This window comes from Oncorhynchus mykiss, chromosome 29 (assembly GCF_057628025.1).
Source record: "Oncorhynchus mykiss isolate SJ-2025 chromosome 29, ASM5762802v1, whole genome shotgun sequence".
Classification (NCBI taxonomy): Eukaryota; Metazoa; Chordata; class Actinopteri; order Salmoniformes; family Salmonidae; genus Oncorhynchus; species Oncorhynchus mykiss.
Genome location: NC_143050.1, coordinates 8,938,727 through 8,960,000, shown reverse-complemented (window position 1 = coordinate 8,960,000; position 21,274 = coordinate 8,938,727). Strand labels below are relative to the sequence as shown.

General features: G+C 41.4%; 1 protein-coding gene across 3 annotated transcripts in view; it reads left to right on the top strand.

The window, feature by feature from the left end:
• The window catches only part of LOC110510244 (relaxin receptor 2), a 185,448-nt gene extending 165,476 nt beyond the window's left edge, over positions 1–19,972 (top strand). For 2 of the 3 annotated variants that reach the window (XM_090226478.1, XM_036967526.2), the window contains 3 exons: positions 2,183–2,314; positions 3,766–3,863; positions 18,225–19,972. In XM_090226478.1, coding sequence (XP_090082604.1) covers positions 2,183–2,314; positions 3,766–3,863; positions 18,225–18,374 — 380 coding nt within the window. In that variant the 3' untranslated portion in view covers positions 18,375–19,972. Of the gene's footprint in view, positions 1–1,834; positions 2,013–2,182; positions 2,315–3,765; positions 3,864–18,224 lie in introns of those variants that run through there. The other variant, XM_036967527.2, reaches the window with a different exon arrangement.
• The last annotated feature ends 1,302 nt before the right edge of the window (positions 19,973–21,274 follow it).

The following is a 21,274-nucleotide window of genomic DNA, read 5'->3' as shown; positions in this document are numbered from 1 at the left end:
TTTACGCCAAATCCTGACTCTGTCATCAGTATGACGCAACAGAAACCAGGATTCGTCGGACCAGGTGATGTTTTTCTACTGGAGCCACTTCTTGTTTTAGCTGATAGGAGTGGAGCCCGGCGTGGTCGTCTGCTGCAATAGCCCATCCGCGACAAGGACCAACGAGTGGAGCGTACCAAGATTCTGCACCACTTTTGTACTGCTCCGTTATCTGCCTGTTTGTGGCCTGCCTGTTCTTGCCTGTTCTTACCGATTCTTGCCATTCTCCTTTCACCTCTCATCAACTAGAAGTTTTCGTCCCCAGGACTGCCGCTGACTGGATGTTTTTTTGTTTTGTAGCACCATTCTCTGTAAACCCTTGACACTGTCGTGCGTGAAAATCCCAGGAGGATGGCCGTTTCTGAGATACTGGAACTGGCACCGAAGATCATACCACGCTCAAAGTCACTTAGGTCCCTCGTTTTGCCCATTCTGACGTTCAATAAAACAGTAACTGAATGCCTCAATGCCTGTGTGCCTGCCTTATCTAGCAAGCCACGGCCACATGACTCAATGTGTGTAAGAACGAACCTTGTGTTTTAGGTTATTGTCCTGCTGAAAGGTGAATTTGTCCCCCAGTGTCTGTTGGAAAGCAGACTGAACCAGGTTTTCCTGTAGGATTTTGCCTGTGCTTAGCTCTATTCCATTTATTTTAATCCTAAAAAACTCCAAAGTCCTTGCTGATGACAAGCATACCCATAACATGATGCAGCCACCACCATGCTTGAAAATACTGTATGAAGAGTGGTACTCAGTGATGTGTTGTGTTGGATTTGCCCCAAACATAATGCTTTGTATTCTGGACATAAAGTACATTTCCTAGCCAATTTTTTTAGCAGTCTGACTTTTGTGCCTTATTACAAACAGGATGCATGTTTAGGATTTTTTTTAAATTCTGTACAAGCTTCTTCCTTTGCATTCTGTTATTTAGATTTATACTGTGGAATAACTACAATGTTGTTGATCCATCCTCAGTTTTCTCCTGTCACAGCCACTAAACTCTGTAACTGATTTAAAGTCACTGGCCTCATGATAAAATCACTTAGCGGTTTCCTTCCTCTCCGGCAACTCAGTTAGAAAGGACGCCTGTATCTTTGTAGTGACTGGTTGTATTGATTCAGCTTCCAAAGTGTAATTAATAACTTCACCGTGCTCAAAGGGATATTCAATGTCTGCTTTTGTGGTTTACTAGGTGTTTTAAATTCACTGGTGAAGTCATTCAAAAATCATGTTAAACTCTATTGCACACAGAGTGAGTCCATGCAACTTATTATGTGACTTGTTAATTAAGCAAGTTTTTAACTCCTGAACTTAGGCTTGCCATAACAAAGAGGTTGAATACTTATTGACTCAATACATTTCAGCTCTTCATTTTTAAGGAATTTGTAAACATTTCTAAAACATAATTCCACTTTGACATTATGGGGCATTGTGTGTAGGCAAGTGACACAAAATCTTAATTGTATATATTTTAAATTCAAGCTGAACACAACAAAATGTGGAATAGGTCAAGGGGTGTGAATACTTTCAGGCCCTGTAAAGGAAGACCACAAGTGAACTCTGAACCCTCTTGTAAAAAGTAAACAATCTCTTACTTTAATATTATTTGTAGTTGAAGCTTTGTTGAAAAGCAGGCTACACAGAGACCTGACTGTAGCTAAAAGGCTGTTCTGCTACAGACCTGAGGACCAGGCTACACAGAGACCTGGCTGTAGCTAACAGGCTGTTCCGTTACAGACCTGAAGAGCAGGCTACACAGAGACGTTGCTGTAGCTAACAGGCTGTTCTGTTACAGACCTGAGGAGCAGGCTACACAGAGACCTGACTGTAGCTAACAGGCTGTTCTGTTACAGACCTGAGGAGCAGGCTACACAGAGACCTAGCTGTGGCTAACAGGCTGTTCTGTTACAGACCTGAAGAGCAGGCTACACAGAGACATTGCTATAGCTAACAGACTGTTCCGTTACAGACCTGAAGAGCATGCTACACAGAGACGTTGCTATAGCTAACAGGCTGTTCTGTTACAGACCTGAAGATCAGGCTACACAGAGACCTAACTGTAGCTAACAGGCTGTTCTGTTACAGACCTGAGGAGCAGGCTACACAGAGACGTTGCTGTAGCTAACATGTTGTTCTGTTACAGACCTGAGGAGCAGGCTACACAGAGATGTGGCTGTAGCTAACAGGTTCTTCTTCATCGTCTTCTCTGACGCCCTCTGCTGGATCCCCATCTTCCTGGTCAAGATACTGTCCCTGCTGCAGGTCGAGATACCAGGTAAATACTGTCCCAGCTGTAGGTCGAGATACCAGGTAAATACTGTCCCTGTTGAAGGTCGAGATACCAGGTAAATACTGTCCCTGCTGTAGGTCGAGATACCAGGTAAATACTGTCCCTGTTGCAGGTCGAGATACCAGGTAAATACTGTCCCAGCTGCAGGTCGAGATACCAGGTAAATACTGTCCCAGCTGCAGGTCGAGATACCAGGTAAATACTGTCCCTGTTGTAGGTCGAGATACCAGGTAAATACTGTCCCTGCTGCAGGTCGAGATACCAGGTAAATACTGTCCCTGTTGCAGGTCGAGATACCAGGTAAATACTGTCCCTGTTGCAGGTCGAGATATCAGGTAAATACTGTCCCTGTTGCAGGTCGAGATACCAGGTAAATACTGTCCCTGTTGCAGGTCGAGATACCAGGTAATCATTGTTGGGGAAGCTACTCTGAAAATGTAGTTTACCAAGCTATCAATTAATTTACACAGAAGTTATGCTACACTAAAACTACCCCTATGAAAATAAGGTCTACTTAACTAAAGTTCCTTTGAAAAAGTAGTTCACTACATTCAAACGAATTAGTGAAAAATGATCGTATGTAAATCTGAAATGTCATAGACTATAAATTGTACCAACCGATCACTTTGGGGTCATATGTTAAAAGCCTATTAGCATCAGGCTTGATGACCCCAGTAAAAATCTGCCTCACAATTTTATTTTCAGGACAACAAGTAGAACACAAAACAAATTGAAATAATCAGTTGCATTTATGAGCTTTATTGACCAATGTCAATCAAATGTAAAAACAAATATGTATTTAAAGAATGCTGTAAGTACATAAAATGTTTGCTCAGTAGGAAATTAATATCCAACTAGTCAGTGAAAACTGTGTGGAGGTTGGAGTTTGTGACAGCGACTATGTGAGTTTATTAATTATTATTAATGATATAGTATGTCCTGGAATTTCCTATGATCTTCTATGTAAAATAATTCCTTACCTTCAAACGACTCTTGTGTGGCGTGTGAGCGTCATAAACGGGTCATAATAGTTTGTAGCGCAAACCATTCAGACGTTACAGAGGTGTTTCTGAGAAGACCCGCACCAGGGCCCCTTTGGGATACACAATAGTGTGTAGTTCCAGTAGTTAGCTACACCGCTACATGGTAAAACAGTAGTGTGTAGTTCCAGTAGTTAGCTACAACGCTACATGGTAAAACAGTAGTGTGTAGTTCCAGTAGTTAGCTACACCGCTACATGGTAAAAAAAAAAGTTGCAATTAACTAGTGGAAACACTACCTAGATTTGAATTGAGTTCAACTACCACCAAGCTAACGCAAAACGAAGTTAAATTACTAGTTGACCTACATGAAGTTCACTAATCCCCAACACTGCAGTTAATACACAAGGGCACACACACACACACCTCTAACTCCCTCTCTCTCTCCCCCTCCAGGTACCATCTCATCCTGGGTGGTGATCTTTATATTACCCATCAACAGTGCCCTGAACCCTATCCTCTACACCCTGACTACCAGCTTCTTCAGAGAACAGGTAGTGGATGCATCCCAAATGGCACCCTATTTCCTGTATAGTGCACTACTTTTGATCAGGACCCATGGGGCTTTAGGCACCCTATTTCCTGTATAGTGCACTACTTTTGATCAAGTCCCATGGGTCTTTGGTCAAAGTAGTGCACTAAAAAGGAATAGGAGGTCATTTGGGATGTACCGCCAGTGTTTTCTTTCAATTTACCTTCTACCACTGGTAAATATATATATTTTTTAAATATATATATTTATATATATTTATACATACAGTGGCATGGCAGGAGATGTTTTGAAACAATTACTGCTTCGCATACAAGCCAGTGAATTATATGCGTTACAGCTGGATGAGTCAACAGGGCCTGGCACATTTCCTGGTATTTGTCCGTTACGTTTATGGGGGGTCAATCAAGGAAGACATCCTCTTCTGCAAACCACTGGAAACCAGGACAACATGAGGGGATATTTTTAAAGTACTGGACAGCTTTGTGTCATCAAATGGACTTGGTGGTCGAGATGTATCTGTACTGATGGCGCAAAAGCCAAAAGCCATACAGGGAGACATAGTGGAGTGGTAACGCGCGCGCAAGCAGTTGCTCCCGATGCCACTTGGGTACACTGCAGCGTCCACCGAGAGGCTCTTGCTGCCAAGCGAATGCCTGACCACTTGAAAGACATTTTGGACACTACAGTGAAAATGGTTAACTTTGTATTTTCTGCATTATGCAATGATATGGCCATGTAACGTTTTTACAACATACAGAAGTGCCAAGTATTGATACGTTTAAAAAAAATTGAGAGACAAGCTTAAAGTTCTTTACTGACCATACTTTTCACTTGTCTTACTGCTTTGCATGATGACGAGTTTCTCACACGACTGGCCTACCTGGGTGTTGTTTTTTCTCACCTGAATGATCTGAATCTAGGATTACAGGGACTCTCCGCAACTATATTCAATGTGCGGGACAAAATTGAGACTATGATTAAGAAGTTGGAGCTCTTTTCTGGGACAACACACAGGTCTTTCCATCATTGTATGATTTTTTTGTTGTGCAAATGAACTCAAGCTTACAGACAATGTCAAACGTGATATAGCGAAGCACCCAGCGCGCAATTACGCAGGCACTTTCCCGAAACGGACAACACAAACTGGATTCGTTATCCCTTTCATGCCCTGCCTCCAGTCCACTTACCTACTGTATATCTGAACAATAGAGCCTCATTGAAATTGCAACAAGCAGTTCTGTAAAAATTGAATTGAATAATCAGAAGCCACTGCCAGATTTCTGGATAGAGCTGCGCTCAGAGTATCCTGCCTTGGCAAATCGCGCTATTAAGACACTGATGCCCTTTGCAACCAGGTACCTATGTGAGAGTGGATTCCCCGGCCTCACTAGCATGAAAACTAAATACAGGCACAGACTGTGTGTGGAAAATTATTTAAGACGGAGACTCTCTCCAATACAACCCAACATTGCAGAGTTATGTGCACCCTTTCAAGCACACCCTTCTCATTAACCTGTGGTGAGTTATTCACTATTTTTGATGAACAAATAAGGTTTCATATGTAAGATGGCTAAATAAAGAGCAAAATTAATTATTATTATTATATTATTATTTGTGCCCTGGTCCTATAAGAGCTCTTTGTCACTTCCCACGAGCCGGGTTGTGACAAACTCACACTCATTCTTACGTTTAATAAATGCATCGTATAGTGTGTGTGTGTGTGTGTGAGTGTGTGTGAGTGTGTGTGAGTGTGTGTGTGTGTGTGTGTGTGTGTGTGTGTGTGTGTGTGTGTGGCAGGCTTACAATGATGGCAAAAAAACAACATTTGAGAGTGCACTGACCATGGTGCTAGAGGTGGTACGCAGCTGGAGGCGGAATGGTGGAAGGGGAACGGGACTATAAAAAGTTTGGGAACCACTGCTCTACACGCAATACCCCATAATGACTAAGCAAAAACAGGTTTTTAGAAATTGAAAAAAACGGAAATATCACATTTACATAAGTATTCAGACCTTTTACTCAGTACTTTGTTGAAGCACCTTTGGCAGCGATTACAGCCTAGAGCCTTGTCTGGTATGACGCTACAAGCTTGGCACAGCTGTATTTGGGGAGTTTCTCTCGTTCTTCTCTGCAGATACTCAAGCTCTGTCAGGCTGAATGGGGAGAGTCGCTCCAGAGATGTTCAATCTGGTTCAAGTCCTGGCTCTGGATGGGCCCCCCAAGGACATTCAGAGACTTGTCCCGAAGCCACGCCTGCGTTGTCTTGGCTGTGTGCTTATGGTCGTTGTCCTACTGGAAGAAAAACCTTTGCCCCAGTCTGAGGTCCTGAGTGCACTGGAGCATGTTGTCATCAAGGATCTCACTATACTTTGCTCTGTTCATTTGTCCCTTGATCCTGATTAGTCTCCCAGTCACTGCCGCTGAAAAACATCCTCACAGCATGATGCCACCACCATGTGTCACCGTAGGGATGGTGCCAGGTTTCATCCAGATGTGACGCTTGGCATTCAAGCCAAGTTCAATCTTGGTTTCATCAGACCAGAGAATCTTGCTTCTCATGGTCTGAGAGTCTTTAGATGCCTTTTGGGAAACTCTAAGTGGGGTTGTGCCTTTTACTGAGGAGTGACTCTACCATAAAGGCCTGATTTCTGCAGAGATGGTTGTCCTTCTGGAATGTTCTCCCATCTCCACAAAGGAACTCTGGAGCTCTAGGAAGAGTCTAGGTGCTTCCAAACTTCTTCCATTTAAGAAAGATTTAGGCCACTGTGTTCTTGGGGACCTTCAATGCTGCATAAATGTTTTGGTACCCTTCCACAGATCTGTGCCTCGACACAATCCTGTCTCGGAGCTCTACAGACAATTCCTTCGACCTCATGGCTTGGTTTTTGCTCTGACATGCACTGTCAACTGTGGGACTTAATATGGACAGGTGTGTGCCTTTCCAAATCATGTTCAATCAATTGAGTTTACCACAGGTGGACTCTGATCAAGTTGTAGAAACATGGATGACCAATGGAAACAGGATGCACCTAAGCTCAATTTCAAATCTCATAGCTAAGGGTCTGAATACTTATGTAAATCAGGTATTTCTGTCTTTATTTTTTGTATATATTTGCAAACATTTCTAGAAACCTGTTTTTGCTTTGTCATTATGGGGTGATTTTGTGTAGATTGATGAGGAACATTTTTTATTTAATACATTTTAGAGTAAGACTGTAACATAACAAAATGTGGAAAAAGTCAAGGGGGGTCTGAATATTTTCCCGACTGCACCGTACACTGTATATACTGTATATTTGTATACAGTACCAATCAAAAGTTTGGTCGCACCTACTCTTTCCAGGGTTTTTCTTAGCATTCTCTCAACCAGCTTCACGGGGTAGTCATCTGGAATGCATTTCAATTAACAGGTGTGCCTTGTTAAAATATAATTTGTGGAATTTATTTCCTTAATGCGTTTAAGCCAATCAGTTGTGTTGTGACAAGGTAGGGGTGGTATACAGGAGATAGCCCTACTTGGTAAAAGACCAAGTCCATATTATGGCAAGAACAGCTCATGTAAGCAAGAGAAACGACAGTCCATCATTACTTTAAGACATGAAGGTCAGTCAATAAGGAACATTTCAAGAACTTTGAAAGTTTTTTCAAGTGGAGTCGCAAAAACCATCAAGCGCTATGATGAATCTGTCTCCATGAAGTAACCTAAAAAGTGTTAAACATATCTAAATATATTTTATCTTTTAGATTCTTCAAAGTAGCCACCCTTTGCTTTGATGACAGTTTTGCACACTCTTGGCTTTCTCTCAACCAGCCTCATGAGTTTGTCACCTGGAATGCATTTCAATTAACAGGTGTGCCTTGTTAAAAGTTCATTTGTGGATTTTTTTTCCTTCTAAATGCATTTGAGACAATCAGTTGTGTTGTGACAAGGTAGGGGTGGTATACAGCCCTATTTGGTAAAAGACCAAGTCAATATTATGTCAGGAACAGCTCAAATAAGCAAAGAGAAATGACAGTCCATTATTTTCAGACATGACGGTCAGTCAATCCGGAAAATGTCAAGTTCTTTGAAAGTTTCTTCAAGTGCAGTCACAAAAACCATCAAGCGCTATGATAACTGGCTCTCATGAGGACCTCCACAGGAAAGGAAGACCAAGTTACCTCTGCTGCAGAGGATAAGTTCATTAGTTCATAAGTTCATTTCTGGTGACACTGTCTGTGATTTTTTTAGAATTCAAGGCACACTTAACCAGCATGTCTACCACAGCATTCTGCAGCGATACGCCCGCCCATCTGGTTTGCGCTTAGTGGGACTTTTTCAACAGGACATTGACCCAAAACACACCTCCAGGCTGTGTAAGGGCAATTTGACCAAGAAGGAGAGTGATAGAGTTTTCCATCAGATGACCTGGCCTCCACAATCACCCAACCTCAACCCAATCGAGATGGTTTGGGATGTCTTGAACCGCAGAGTGAAGGAAAAGCAGCCAACAAGTGCTCTGCAAATGTGGGAACTCCTTCAAGACTGTTAGAAAAGCATTCCTCATGAAGCTGGTTGAGAGAAGGCCAACTGTCATCTAGGCAAAGCTGTCATCTAGACAAAGGGTGGGTACTTTGAAGAATCTCAAATATAGAAAATATTTTGATTTGTTTCACACTTTTTTGGTTACTTCATAATATGTGTTATTTCATAGTTCTGATGTTTTCACTATTATTCTACAATGTAGAACATTGTAAAAAGGAAAAAAAAGAAAGACAAAGCCATGAATGAGTAGGTGTATCCAAACTTTTGACTGGTACTCTATATTTTATAACTATTTGTATTTTGCCATTATCAACAGTTTTTCTTAATCATTTTTTTTTTTACAATATTGGCTATTTTCATGGCAATGTTCACATGACACAGAACTAACTCAGTGGCCTAATGCAAAACATTAAAATACATTTTCAAAATGGAGATGCCTTCTCAAAACATAAATACATTAATCTATACGAAATGATAAGTCAAAATTGCCATCACATGAATCAGAAGAACACCACTTACTGAAAAAAGACTGGCACAAACACTTCAGTCTTCAGTGGACAAAACAGAAAGTTAACCTGTCTTTTAAAAGTCCCAGTCGATCAACTGATTTTCTTTGCAGTCATTACATCATGATGATGCAGCTATAGAAAGGTGCAGAATTATGGGTAATTAACAATTACAATTTCATACACAATCAAATCAAGTATTAGTCCTGATTAAAAAGAAAATGGAAAACGAAGTACATTGTGTGCAAAATTCATTCACTGTTATCATCACAATTCAATTCAGTTTACAATGTACACTACCTTCAGAGGTTTGGGGTCACTTAGAAATGTCCTTGTTCTTGAAAGAATCTACTTTTCTGTCCATTAAAATAACATAAAATTGATCAGAAATACAGTGTAGACATTGTTAACGATCTAATGTTAAATACTGTTCAAGTAATATGGCTACAGGTTCATCTGCCTCAACTAAAGCCCATTCCTGTGGGAAGCTGCTATAGACCACCATGTGCTAACCGTCAGTATCTGGATAATATGTGTGAAATGCTTGATAATATATGTGATATCAACAGAGAAGTATATTTTCTGGGTGATTTAAATATTGACTGGCTTTCATCAAGCTGCCCACTCAGGAAAAAACTTCAAACTGTAACCAGTGTCTGCAACCTGGATCAGGTTGTCAGTCAACCTACCAGGGTAGTTACAAACAACACAGGCATTAAATAATCAACTTGTATTGATCACATCTTTACTAATGCTGCAGATATTTGCTTTTAAGCAGTATCTAAATCCATAGAATGTAGTGATCACAATATAATAGCCATATCTAGGAAAACCAAAGTTCCAAAGGGTGGGCCTAATATCGTGTATAAGAGGTCATACAATAAGTTTTGTACTTATTCATATGTTGACGATGTAAAGAATATTTGATGGTCTGGGGTGTGTAATGAGGATCAACCAGACGCTGCTCTTGACGCATTTATGAAACTACTTATTTTAGTTACTAATAAGACTGCGCCCATTAAGAAAATTACTGTAAAAACGGTTATATCCCCTTGGATTGATGAGTAATTTAAAAATTGTATGGTTGAGAGGCAAAAGGTATGGCAATTAAGTCTGTCAGCCCAGGTGATTTGGCAAACTTACTGCAAATTAAGAAATCAGGTGACCAACCTAAATAAAAAAGAATTTATAACATTTATGAAACAAAGATAACTTATAAAAGAATAAAGAATGATAGTAGAAAGCTTTGGGGCACCTTAAATTACATTTTGGGAAAAAAAGCTAACTCGGCTCCTTCATTCATTGAATCAGATGGCTCATTCATCACCAAGCCCACTGATATCGCGAACTACTTTAATGTGTTTTTCATTGACAAGATAAGCAAACTTAGGGATGACATGCCATCAACAAATGCTGACACTACACATCCAAGTATATCGGAACAAATTATGAAAGACAAGAATTGTGGTTTTGAATTCCGTAAAGTCAGTTTGGAAGAGGTGAAAAAATGATTGTTGTCCATCAACAATGACAAGCCACCGGGGTCTGACAATCTAGATGGAAAATTACTGAGGATAATGGCAGACTATTTCCACTCCTATTTGCCACATCTTCAATTTAAGCCTACTAGAGAGCGTGTGCCCTCAGGCCCGGAGGGAACCTGAATTAATTATCCTACTCAAGAATAGTAAAGCCCCCTTTACTGGCTCAAATAGCCGACCAATCAGCCGGTTACCAACTCTTAGTAAACTTCTGGAAAAAATGGTGTTTGACCAGATACAATGCTATTTTACAGTAAACAAATTGACAACATAATTTCAGCACGCTTATAGGGAAGGACACTCAACAAGCACAGCACTGTATGTAAGTCTTATTACATACAGCTGGGAAGAACTATTGAATATAATAGAATTGTCAACTTACCAACATTATGACCAGGAATATGACTTTCCCGAAGCGGATCCTCTGTTTGGACCACCATCCAGGACAATGGATCGGATCCCTGTAGGCGACCCAAAACAACAGTGCCGCAGATGGGGCAGACAGAGCGGTCTTCTGGTCAAGCTCCGTAGACAGGCACATTACTCACTGATCCAGAGTATACTACTCGCCAATGTCCAGTCTCTTGATAAGGTAGATGAAATTCGAGCAAGGGTTGCCTTCCAGAGAGACATCAGAGATTGTAACCTTCTCTGTTTCACGGAAACATGGCTCACTCGGGATACGTTATCAGAGTCTGTACAGCCACCCGGTTTCGTCACACATCGCGCTGACTGAAACAAACACCTCTCTGGTAAGAAGGGCGGGGGTGTATGCCTTATGATTAACAAGTCATGGTGTAATCATAACAACATACAGGAACTCAAGTTCTTTTGTTCACCTGACCTAGAATTCCTTACAATCAAATGCTGACCGCATTATCTACTAAAAGAATTCTCTTCGATTATAATCATAGCCGTGTACAGTATATCCCCCCACAAGCAGACACCGCGACGGCCCTGAAAGAACTTTGGACTCTATGTAAACTGAAAACCATATATCCTGAGGCTGCATTTATTGTAACTGGGGATTGTAAGAAAGCTAATCTGAAAACAAGGCTCCCTAAATTTTATCAGCGTATCGAATGTGTGACCTGGGCTGGCAGCATTCTGGATCATTGCTACTTTAAAACCAGTTGCTCCTATCTGAGACGCAGATGTCTCAACTAGGCACCTGGAAATGCAAATGCGCTACGCTAAATGCTAAATGTACTCGTTAAAACTCAAACGTTCATTAAAACACACATACAGGGTATTGAATTAAAGCTACACTCGTTGTGAATCTAGCCAACAAGTCAGATTTTTAAAATGCTTTTCAGCGAAAGCATGAGAATCTGATAGCATGCAACACCCCAAAATGCCTGAAGGCGACGTAAACAAAATAATTAGCGTAGCCGGCGCTACACAAATAGCAGAAATAAAATATAAAACATTCATTACCTTTGACGAGCTTCTTTCTTGGCACTCCTATATGCCCCATAAACATCACTATTGGGTATTTTTTTTCGATTAAATCGGTCCATATATACCCAAAATAGCCATCTATGGAAACTGTGTAATTCAGAAAAAAACATTGTTTCAAAACGCTGCGTCATTTTTTAAAATTAAAAAAGTTGACGATAAACTTTCACAAAACACTTCTAAATACTTTTGTAATCCAACTTTAGGTATTAGTAAACGTTTATAATCTATCAAAATGATCACGGGGCGATGTGTATTCAATAGCTCCACGTCTTGAAATCATGGTCGAAAATCTCTCCTCCAAAACATCCTGTCGGAGACCGGAAGAAATGGAATCTCTTTCCTTTGTTCGACCAAGAAATAACTCTCAGGAAAATGACGACACTGGCGACATCGTGTGGAAGCTGTAGGAATTGCAATCTCTGCCTTATTTAATTTGGTGTCCTTTAAACAATACATGCAAGTGGCGCATGGATATTATTTTCAGCTTTCAGTGACCAGTTTTTCTTGCGCTTTTCGATGAAACACACGCTCTGTTATAGTCACAGCCGTGATTTAACCAGTTTTAGAAACTTCAGAGTGTTTTCTATCCACACATACTAATCATATGCATATACTATATTCCTGGCATGAGTAGCAGGACGCTGAAATGTTGCACGATTTTTAACAGAATGTTCGAAAAAGGAGGGGGTAAGCTTAAGATTAACTTCCGCGACGCATACCAAGCCTACCCTCACCCTCCTTTCGGCAAATCTGACCACGACTACATTTTGTTGCTCCCCGCCTATAGACAGAAACTAAAACAGGAAACGCCCGTGGTCTGTTCAACGCTGGTCCGACCAATCTGATTCCACGCTTCAAGATTGCTTCCATCATGTGGACTGGGATATGTTCCGGATAGCCTCAGACAACAACATTGTGTACGCTGATTCGGTGAGCAAGTTTATTAGCAAGTGCATCGGTGTTGTTGTACCCACGGTGACTATTAAAACCTTCCCCAACCAGAAACCGTGGATTGATGGCAGCATTCGCGCAAAACTGAAAGTGTGAACCACTGCCTTTAATCATGGCAAGGCGACCGGAAACATGACCGAATACAAACAGTGTAGCTATTCCCTCTAAGGCAATCAAACAAGCTAAGCGTCAGTATAGGGACAAGGTGGAGTCGCAATTCAATGGCTCAGACATGAGACGTATGTGGCAGGGTCCACAGTCAATCACGGATTACAAAAAGAAAACCAGCCCCGTCGTGGACACCGACGTCTTGCTCCCAGACAAATTAAACAACTTCTTTGCTCCCTTTGAGGACAATACAGTGCCACAGACACAGCCCGCTACCAAAACCTGTGGGCTCTCCTTCACTGCAGCCGAGGTGAGTAAAACATTTAAACGTGTTAACCCTCGCAGGGCTGCAGGCCCAGACGGCATCCCTAGCCGTGCCCTCAGAGCATGCGCAGACCAGCTGGCTGGTGTGTTTACGGACATATTCAATCACTCCTTATCCCAGTCTGCTGTTCCCACATGCTTCAAGAGGGTTACCATTGTTCCTGTTCCTAAGAAAGCTAAGGTTACTGAGCTAAACAACTATCGCTCGATGCACTCACTTCCTTCATCATGAAGTGCTTTGAGAGACTAGTCAAGGATCATATCACCTCCACCCTACCTGACACCCTAGACCCACTCCAATTTGCTTACCGCCCCAATAGGTCCACAGACGACGCAATCGCCATCACACTGCACACTGACCTAACCCATCTGGACAAGAGGAATACCTATGTTCATCGATCACAGCTCAGCATTTAACACCATAGTGCCCTCCAAACTCGTCATTAAGCTCGAAACCCTGGGTCTCGACCCCGCCCTGTGCAACTGGGTCCTGGACTTTGACGGGCCGCCCCCAGGTGGTGAGGGTAGGAAACAACATCCCACCCCGCTGATCCTCAACACTGGGGCCCCACAAGTGTGTGTTCTCAGCTATCTCATGTACTCCCTGTTCACCCATGACTGTGTGGCCATGCACGCCTCCAACTCAATCATCAAGTTTGCAGACGACACTACAGTGGTAGGCTTGATTACCAACAACGACAAGACATTCTACAGGGAGGAGGTGAGGGCCCTCGGAGTGTGGTGTCAGGAAAATAACCTCACACTCAACATCTACAAACATTTTAAAAGGCTAATTGATCATTAGAAAACCCTTTGCAATTATGTTAGCACAGCTGAAAACTGTTGTCCTGATTAAAGAAGCAATAAAACTGGCCTTCTTTAGACTAGTTGAGTATCTGGAGCATCAGCATTTGAGGGTTCGATTACAGGCTCAAAATGGCCAGAAACAAAGAACTTTCTTCTGAAACTTGTCAGTCTATTCTTGTTCTGAGAAATGAAGGCTATTCCATGCGATAAATTGCCAAGAAACTGAAGATCTCGTACAACGCTGTGTACTACTTCCTTCCCAAACGGTCTCTAACCAGAATAGAGAGAGGAGTAGGAGGGCCTGGTTCACAACTGAGCAAGAGGACAAGTACATTAGAGTGTCTAGTTTGAGAAACAGATGCCTCACAAGTCCTCAACTGGCAGCTTCATTAAATAGTACCCGCAAAACACCAGTCTCAACGTCGACAGTGAAGAGGCGACCCCGGGATGCTGGCCTTCTAGGCAGAGTTGCAAAGAAAAAGCCATATCTCTATATCCTAGTCTGTGTTCTTTTGCCCATCTTAATCTTTTCTTTTTCTTGGCCAGTCTATGATGGTTGCTGATAATGGGCCTCTGTACGCCTATGTAGATATTCTATTCCATAATCAAATCAGCCGTTTCCAGCTACAATAGTCATTTACAACATTAACACTGTCTACACTGTATTTCTGATCAATTTGATGTTATTTTAATGGACAACAAAATGTGCTTTTCTTTCAAAAACGAGGACATTTCTAAGTGACCCCAAACTTTTGAACGGTAGTGTAGGTGCACAGGTTGAGAGAATGTGGAGTTATCAAGGTGACAGACAGTGACACATTCAATACCACCTTGCACTCTCTTGCCTGCATCTAGCTGATCTAGGGTGTAATCATTAGTCCAGCAGTTGCAAATTAGAGTTTTATTGGACAAATTCATGTTTATCCCGCATTTTGTTCTGTTTTCTTTCTCTCTCGCCTCTCATTTTGTAAGAACTGAATTGAATTGTCTGTCTCTCTCTTTGAGTCAACTACTCACCACATTTTATGCGCAGTGCTAGCTAAGCTGTAGCTTATGCTTTCAGTTCTAGATTCATTCTCTGATCATTTGATTGGGTGGACAACATGTCAGTTGTTTTATTTAACCTTTATTTTACTAGGCAAGTCAGTTAAGAACAAATTCTTATTTACAATGACGGCCTACCAAAAGGCAAAAGGCCTCCTGCAGGGGGGCAAAACACACATCCCGACAAGAGAGACAACACTACATAAAGAGAGACCTATAAGACAACAACATTGCAAGGCAGCAACACATGACAACACAGCATGGTAGCAACACAACATGGCAGCAGCACGACATGGTAGCAGCACAAAACATGGTACAAACATTATTGGGCACAGACAACAGCACAAAGGGCAAGAAGGTAGAGACAGCAATACATCATGCAAAGCAGCCACAACTGTCAGTACGAGTGTCCACGACTAAAGTCTTTGAATGAAGAGCAAGAGCTCTGAAGTGGTCATAATAACTGTGTAAGTCAATGGACGGGGGTGAGAACCAGGGCCAAAAATGAACATCCGCCATCTGCCAAATGAGCGTAGATTTTGGCATAAGATGTTTATTTCACCAGACATGTTGGCGGGTGGTCAGGGCTCCACCGTGTGAGCATTTCACTCGCATTTATGAATAAGTATGATCACATTTATAGTCCAATAAATACCGCAGTAACTGTTTTCAAAGTATTTCTGTAACACTGCCTGGCTGGGGGCTGTGCGAACATAAGAGCTGAGTGAAAGATTCACTGCAAACATTGATAAAAGTTGGTCTAATTTACTTGAAACAAAAGTCTACTGAGACTTTGTCCTTCAGTTTCTTAGCTATTTACATTGTTTTGCTCACAAGCTAGCTTGTTTTTTCTATTTTTTGAGTTTCAACTGCTAGAGAAGAGAAGACAACGCTTCCACTGGTCAGACTCAACCCTACAGGCAGAAACATGACTCAAGTTGCATTACCACGGTAACCTCCCGCCCTTAAAGGGGCAGGAGAAAATTCTTGTTTCATCTGTGATATTTTGGTTGAGACTCAGGTCACAAATGTTTTTATTAAACAATATACCACATGACTTCTCACTAGTAATACATGTGTTGTTTTAGAAACATTACAAATCATGCTCATCCGTTTTTGTTTAGTGTCATTTTAGATTTTAAAAATATATGTTTTGGCTGGTAAGAAATCTGAGTGGCTGGTGGATTTTTAAATTGGAAACCAGCTGTCCTCTGGCTACACCATGGTGCTACCCTACAGAGTGCTGTTGAGGCTACTATAGACCATTGCAAAACAGTATGTTTTAATCAATTATTTGGTGACTTTAATATATTATATAGTATAGTTTTATCTAAAAATGATCACTTTAATGTTTCACTATGAAACCCTTCAGCCTCCACTGCAATACATAGGCTGGTCTGCTCTGTACGTTTGTAGATTTCCCATTGGCAAGCACAAACACAATCTCCAATAGAAATAAGGAATAGTGAATACAGTAGAGGAACCCAACTGAATGTATAGGACGTAATCCCCATCAAAGCAAAGCTCTGTAACGGAAGGTCACAATGTTGGAGATGACAACTTGTCTTAGAAGTACTTAAAAGGAACTCAACTTCATTTCTCTGCATGTCCCCGATGTTGTAAAGAATCATAGAAATTGCCTAGATCTTTCCCTATATTCTACCTGGTGTACTCCTGACTCAGGTCCATGTGCAGTAGTATTTCCTGATTGCTGGAAGCAGGGAACATATTGCAACTTTTTCCTCTACTGTTAAAAAACAATGTTTTGATATTTCGTTAACGAAACACTTCAAAGTGATTTTTTTTTAAATTCATTGATGACAATTGTATTTAAAGTTCTTAAGATATGAAATCTAGGTACAAAACAAGAACATGATCAGACAATCTGCAAATGTATTTGAGCATTTTATAATTTTGCTATAAGTACTGTTAGGTTCTAGATTTCTGGTACAAACTCGAGGCGGACACCAAAAAAGCTCAAACTAGATTTATTACACCCGAGACTGACTGAATGCTTCAGCGGAGAACATACATTCAGGACAGTGTCCATTTATATTATTATAATTGTAATTTAACCTGTATTTAACTAGGCAAGTCAGTTAAGAACTTATTCTTATTTACAATGACGGCCTACTGGGAAACAGTGGGTTGTTCAGGGGCAGAACGACAGATTTTTAGCTCGACCTTTCGGTTACTGGCCCAACGCTCTATCCACTTGTCGCGTTCGTCGTAACGAGGAGACCAAGGCGCAGCGGGATAAGAATACATTTTTATTTAACTTAAACGAAGAACACTCAACAAACTAACAAAAACGACCGTGACGCTATACAGACAACTACACAATAACCCACAAAACCCAAATGGCAACCTAAATAGGATCCCCAATCAGAGACAACGATAAACAGCTGCCTCTGATTGGGAACCAATGCAGGCCACCATAGACCTACATATACCTAGACATACAAAAAAAAAACATAGAATTACAAAAACCCTAGACAGGACAAAAACACACATACCCACCCTCGTCACACCCTGACCTGACCAAAATAATACATAAAACATAGATAACTGAGGTCAGGGCTACCTGCCGCCTTATACCTTGAGCTCTCACCCCCTCCTTTCCACTAAGATGTGTTTCAGTACTTTTCCATCACCCAGTATTTCTCAGTGCTTCTCCGAGCATATCGCAGGTCTTCTCATCAGTCAGAAGAGGCCTTGAGTTATAGGGAGTACGCAGTGTTACAATCTGCTGCAGTCCCACTACATAATTACACTTCTCATACACAAAGAGCTTAAAACCTAACACTTCTTTCAATCTCTAAGGCTATATAAAAACCATCTATTCATACTAGGAGTATAGAATTTTATCTAAAAAAAAAGTAAAGATGTTAAACAGTAATGTACAACCTATCAGCCCTAACCCATAACATGATTATTACTACTGAGATGCAAATTATACAGACAGTACGTTTAACCACAGAAAAGAACTGCAACCAGTTAAGTCATTGAGAACACGTTCTCTTTTACAATAACGACCTGAGAATTTATATGAAATGATTGATTTTTTTCTTCTGTCATCGGTTTAACAATAACAGGTGGAGGTGCTGCTGTGTCGCTGGCAGAGGCGGTCGACCTTGAAGAAGAACAGGAAGAGCCTGACCTCCTCTATCATACATGGAGGCCTCACGGAATACATCCTATCACCCCCCAGTCTACCTACTGATATGGACCCTCGCTATGGGTGAGGGAAGGAGGGAAAGACATACTACCACCCCCCTTCATATCTGCCCAGAATTTAATTGGATCCTGACTGTGGGTAGAAAGGGGGAGAGTGGAGTAAAGAGGAAGAACATTATTCATTTACCCACCCCCTGAATCCACTGACTGAGATATGAAGGCATCTCTCCAACTGGGGAAGGAGAGGATATATTTTACCACCCCCTGAATCCCACTGACTGAGATATGAAGGCATCTCTCCACCTGGGGAAGGAGAGGATATATTTTACCACCCCCTGAATCCCACTGACTGAGATATGAAGGCATCTCTCCACCTGGGGAAGGAGAGGAGATATTTTACCACCCCCTGAATCCCACTGACTGAGATATGAAGGCATCTCTCCAACTGGAGAAGGAGAGGAGATATTTTACCACCCTCTGAATCCCACTGACTGAGATATGAAGGCATCTCTCCACCTGGGGAAGGAGAGGATATATTTTACCACCCCCTGAATCCCACTGACTGAGATATGAAGGCATCTCTCCACCTGGGGAAGGAGAGGAGATATTTTACCACCCCCTGAATCCCACTGACTGAGATATGAAGGCATCTCTCCACCTGGGGAAGGAGAGGAGATATTTTACCACCCCCTGAATCCACTGACTGAGATATGAAGGCATCTCTCCACCTGGGGAAGGAGAGGAGATATTTTACCACCCCCTGAATCCCACTGACTGAGATATGAAGGCATCTCTCCACCTGGGGAAGGAGAGGGGATATTTGACCGATCTATTGCTCCTCTCTCCACACCTCCCTGCAGCTCCAGCCAGAGGACTAGAGGACTACTGCTTAATGAACCATTCATTTAATACCATTAAGACCAGGGCTGCCCTGGAGAGGGCTGTTTCAGATTATTACTGCTGCAAATTGATTGCTTTTTAGGGACAATATGGATTTGTGCTCAAAGCTCCAAGCTCTTCACTGTACAGTATGGGAGAAATTCACCTCACCCACCTCATCCACTACAGTACTTACTATGTCGCAGGGTTGGAGCCAATTCGAATTGAAGGTAGTCAATTCAGGAAGTGATTTGAATTTGAACTTCAATAAATGGAAAAACTTTAGAAATAAACAGCTTTCACTTATAGTTTCTTGAGAAGCAATTTCAAATAGATGGCCCTTTTCGAATGCCTTCAATTCGAATTGACCCCAACCATGCTATGTAGCGCCGATAAATGCTGGGACTGGGAGGATGTAGGACCTGTTTACATATGGACTCCTTATCAACAAACCTCTTTGTTTGTTTGTTTGCTTGTACATAAACAACTGAACTGTGTGATTGTTTAATAATCTAGCTCCCTTTGGTTGTGTGTGTGTCACAAATGGCCCTTTGTTCCCTTTGTAGTACACTTCTTTTGGCCATGTTGGGACGTGGACTTTCTTCTTTGTGGAGTCTGTTAATCTAACATGAAGAGAAGACTCTTACCCGTGGTCACATGTCTGTGTACTGTACATGCCCACTGGGCACAAACTGGTTGAATCTATGTTGGGGGGTTTTTTCAACATCATTTGTCAACGTATTGTGATGTGGAATCTACGTATAAAAATACATTGAATTTGCAAAAAGTGTTGTTTTGAGGTGGAATTTCAATCACATGATTATGTCATAATTGTAACACATTTTCAACATAGACAAACCTTGTAAAATATGTTACATTTCTAACTTTGGAAAAATGTCAGATCTTTAACGTTATATTCACTAGCAGACAGAAAAGCAATGAAGGTCGGCCAGCACCTCCTACTGGAGAGTTGGTCTATCTACAGCTATCCCTTTGGTCTCCCATACAGGGTTTTAAACAAGCCCAGCTTAGCTTTGATATTTCTTACAAACAATTACCAATGTGCTATCGTGAGAATCAGGGGCGCAACTTTGGTTTTAGAAGTGGGGGGGGCATAACTATTATTATTTTATTTTTATTTTTTTTAAATCGAGATAAACACTCCAAACAGCCTACCTTACCGCTTGGAGGCGTCCGCATGGTCCTAAAGCAAACTGTTGCCTTGTTTTGTATCACATTCCAATTATAAAATTGGCCAGGACAAAAATGCAATTTCAGAACATGGGGGGGGGACGACATGTCCCGGAAGTTGCTCCCCTGGTGAGAATGATATAGAGATCTCCAATTAAAAACAAAATACATTCACTGTTGCTATGAAAGTCATTTCAAAGGGTGGGTTTAACAGAGCAAATGAAACACTGTAGAACGATACTTTATAAGTCATACATCATCAATGAGACTATTTAGGCCTATATAGTATTTGCAAAGTTCCAGGTGGAACCCTTTTGGGTTCCAATGTAGAACCCTTTCCTGAAGAGTTCTACCTGGAACCAAAATGGGTTCTACCAGAAACCAAAAAGGGTTCTCCTATGGGAACAGCAGCAGAACCCTTTTGGAAGCCTTTCCTGAAGAGTTCTACCTGGAACCAAAATGGGTTCTACCAGAAACCAAAAAGGGTTCTCCTATGGGAACAGCAGCAGAACCCTTTTGGAAGCCTTTCCTGAAGAGTTCTACCTGGAACCAAAACGGGTTCTACCAGAAACCAAAAAGGGTTCTCCTATGGGAACAGCAGCAGAACCCTTTTGGAAGCCTTTCCTGAAGAGTTCTACCTGGAACCAAAATGGGTTCTACCAGAAACCAAAAAGGGTTCTCCTATGGGAACAGCAGCAGAACCCTTTTGGAAGCCTTTTTTTTCTAATTTAATTTAAATTTAAATTTCATGAGGAATATATTGGATTCACGTCTCCATCTCAACCAAAAATCTAAGTTAAATGAATACTACTTTATTAAAAATGTGTTTGATTTAGTCCTATTCTTTAACTTAGATTTTTTTGGTTGAGATGAAGGGCGTGAACCCAAACTGGAATTA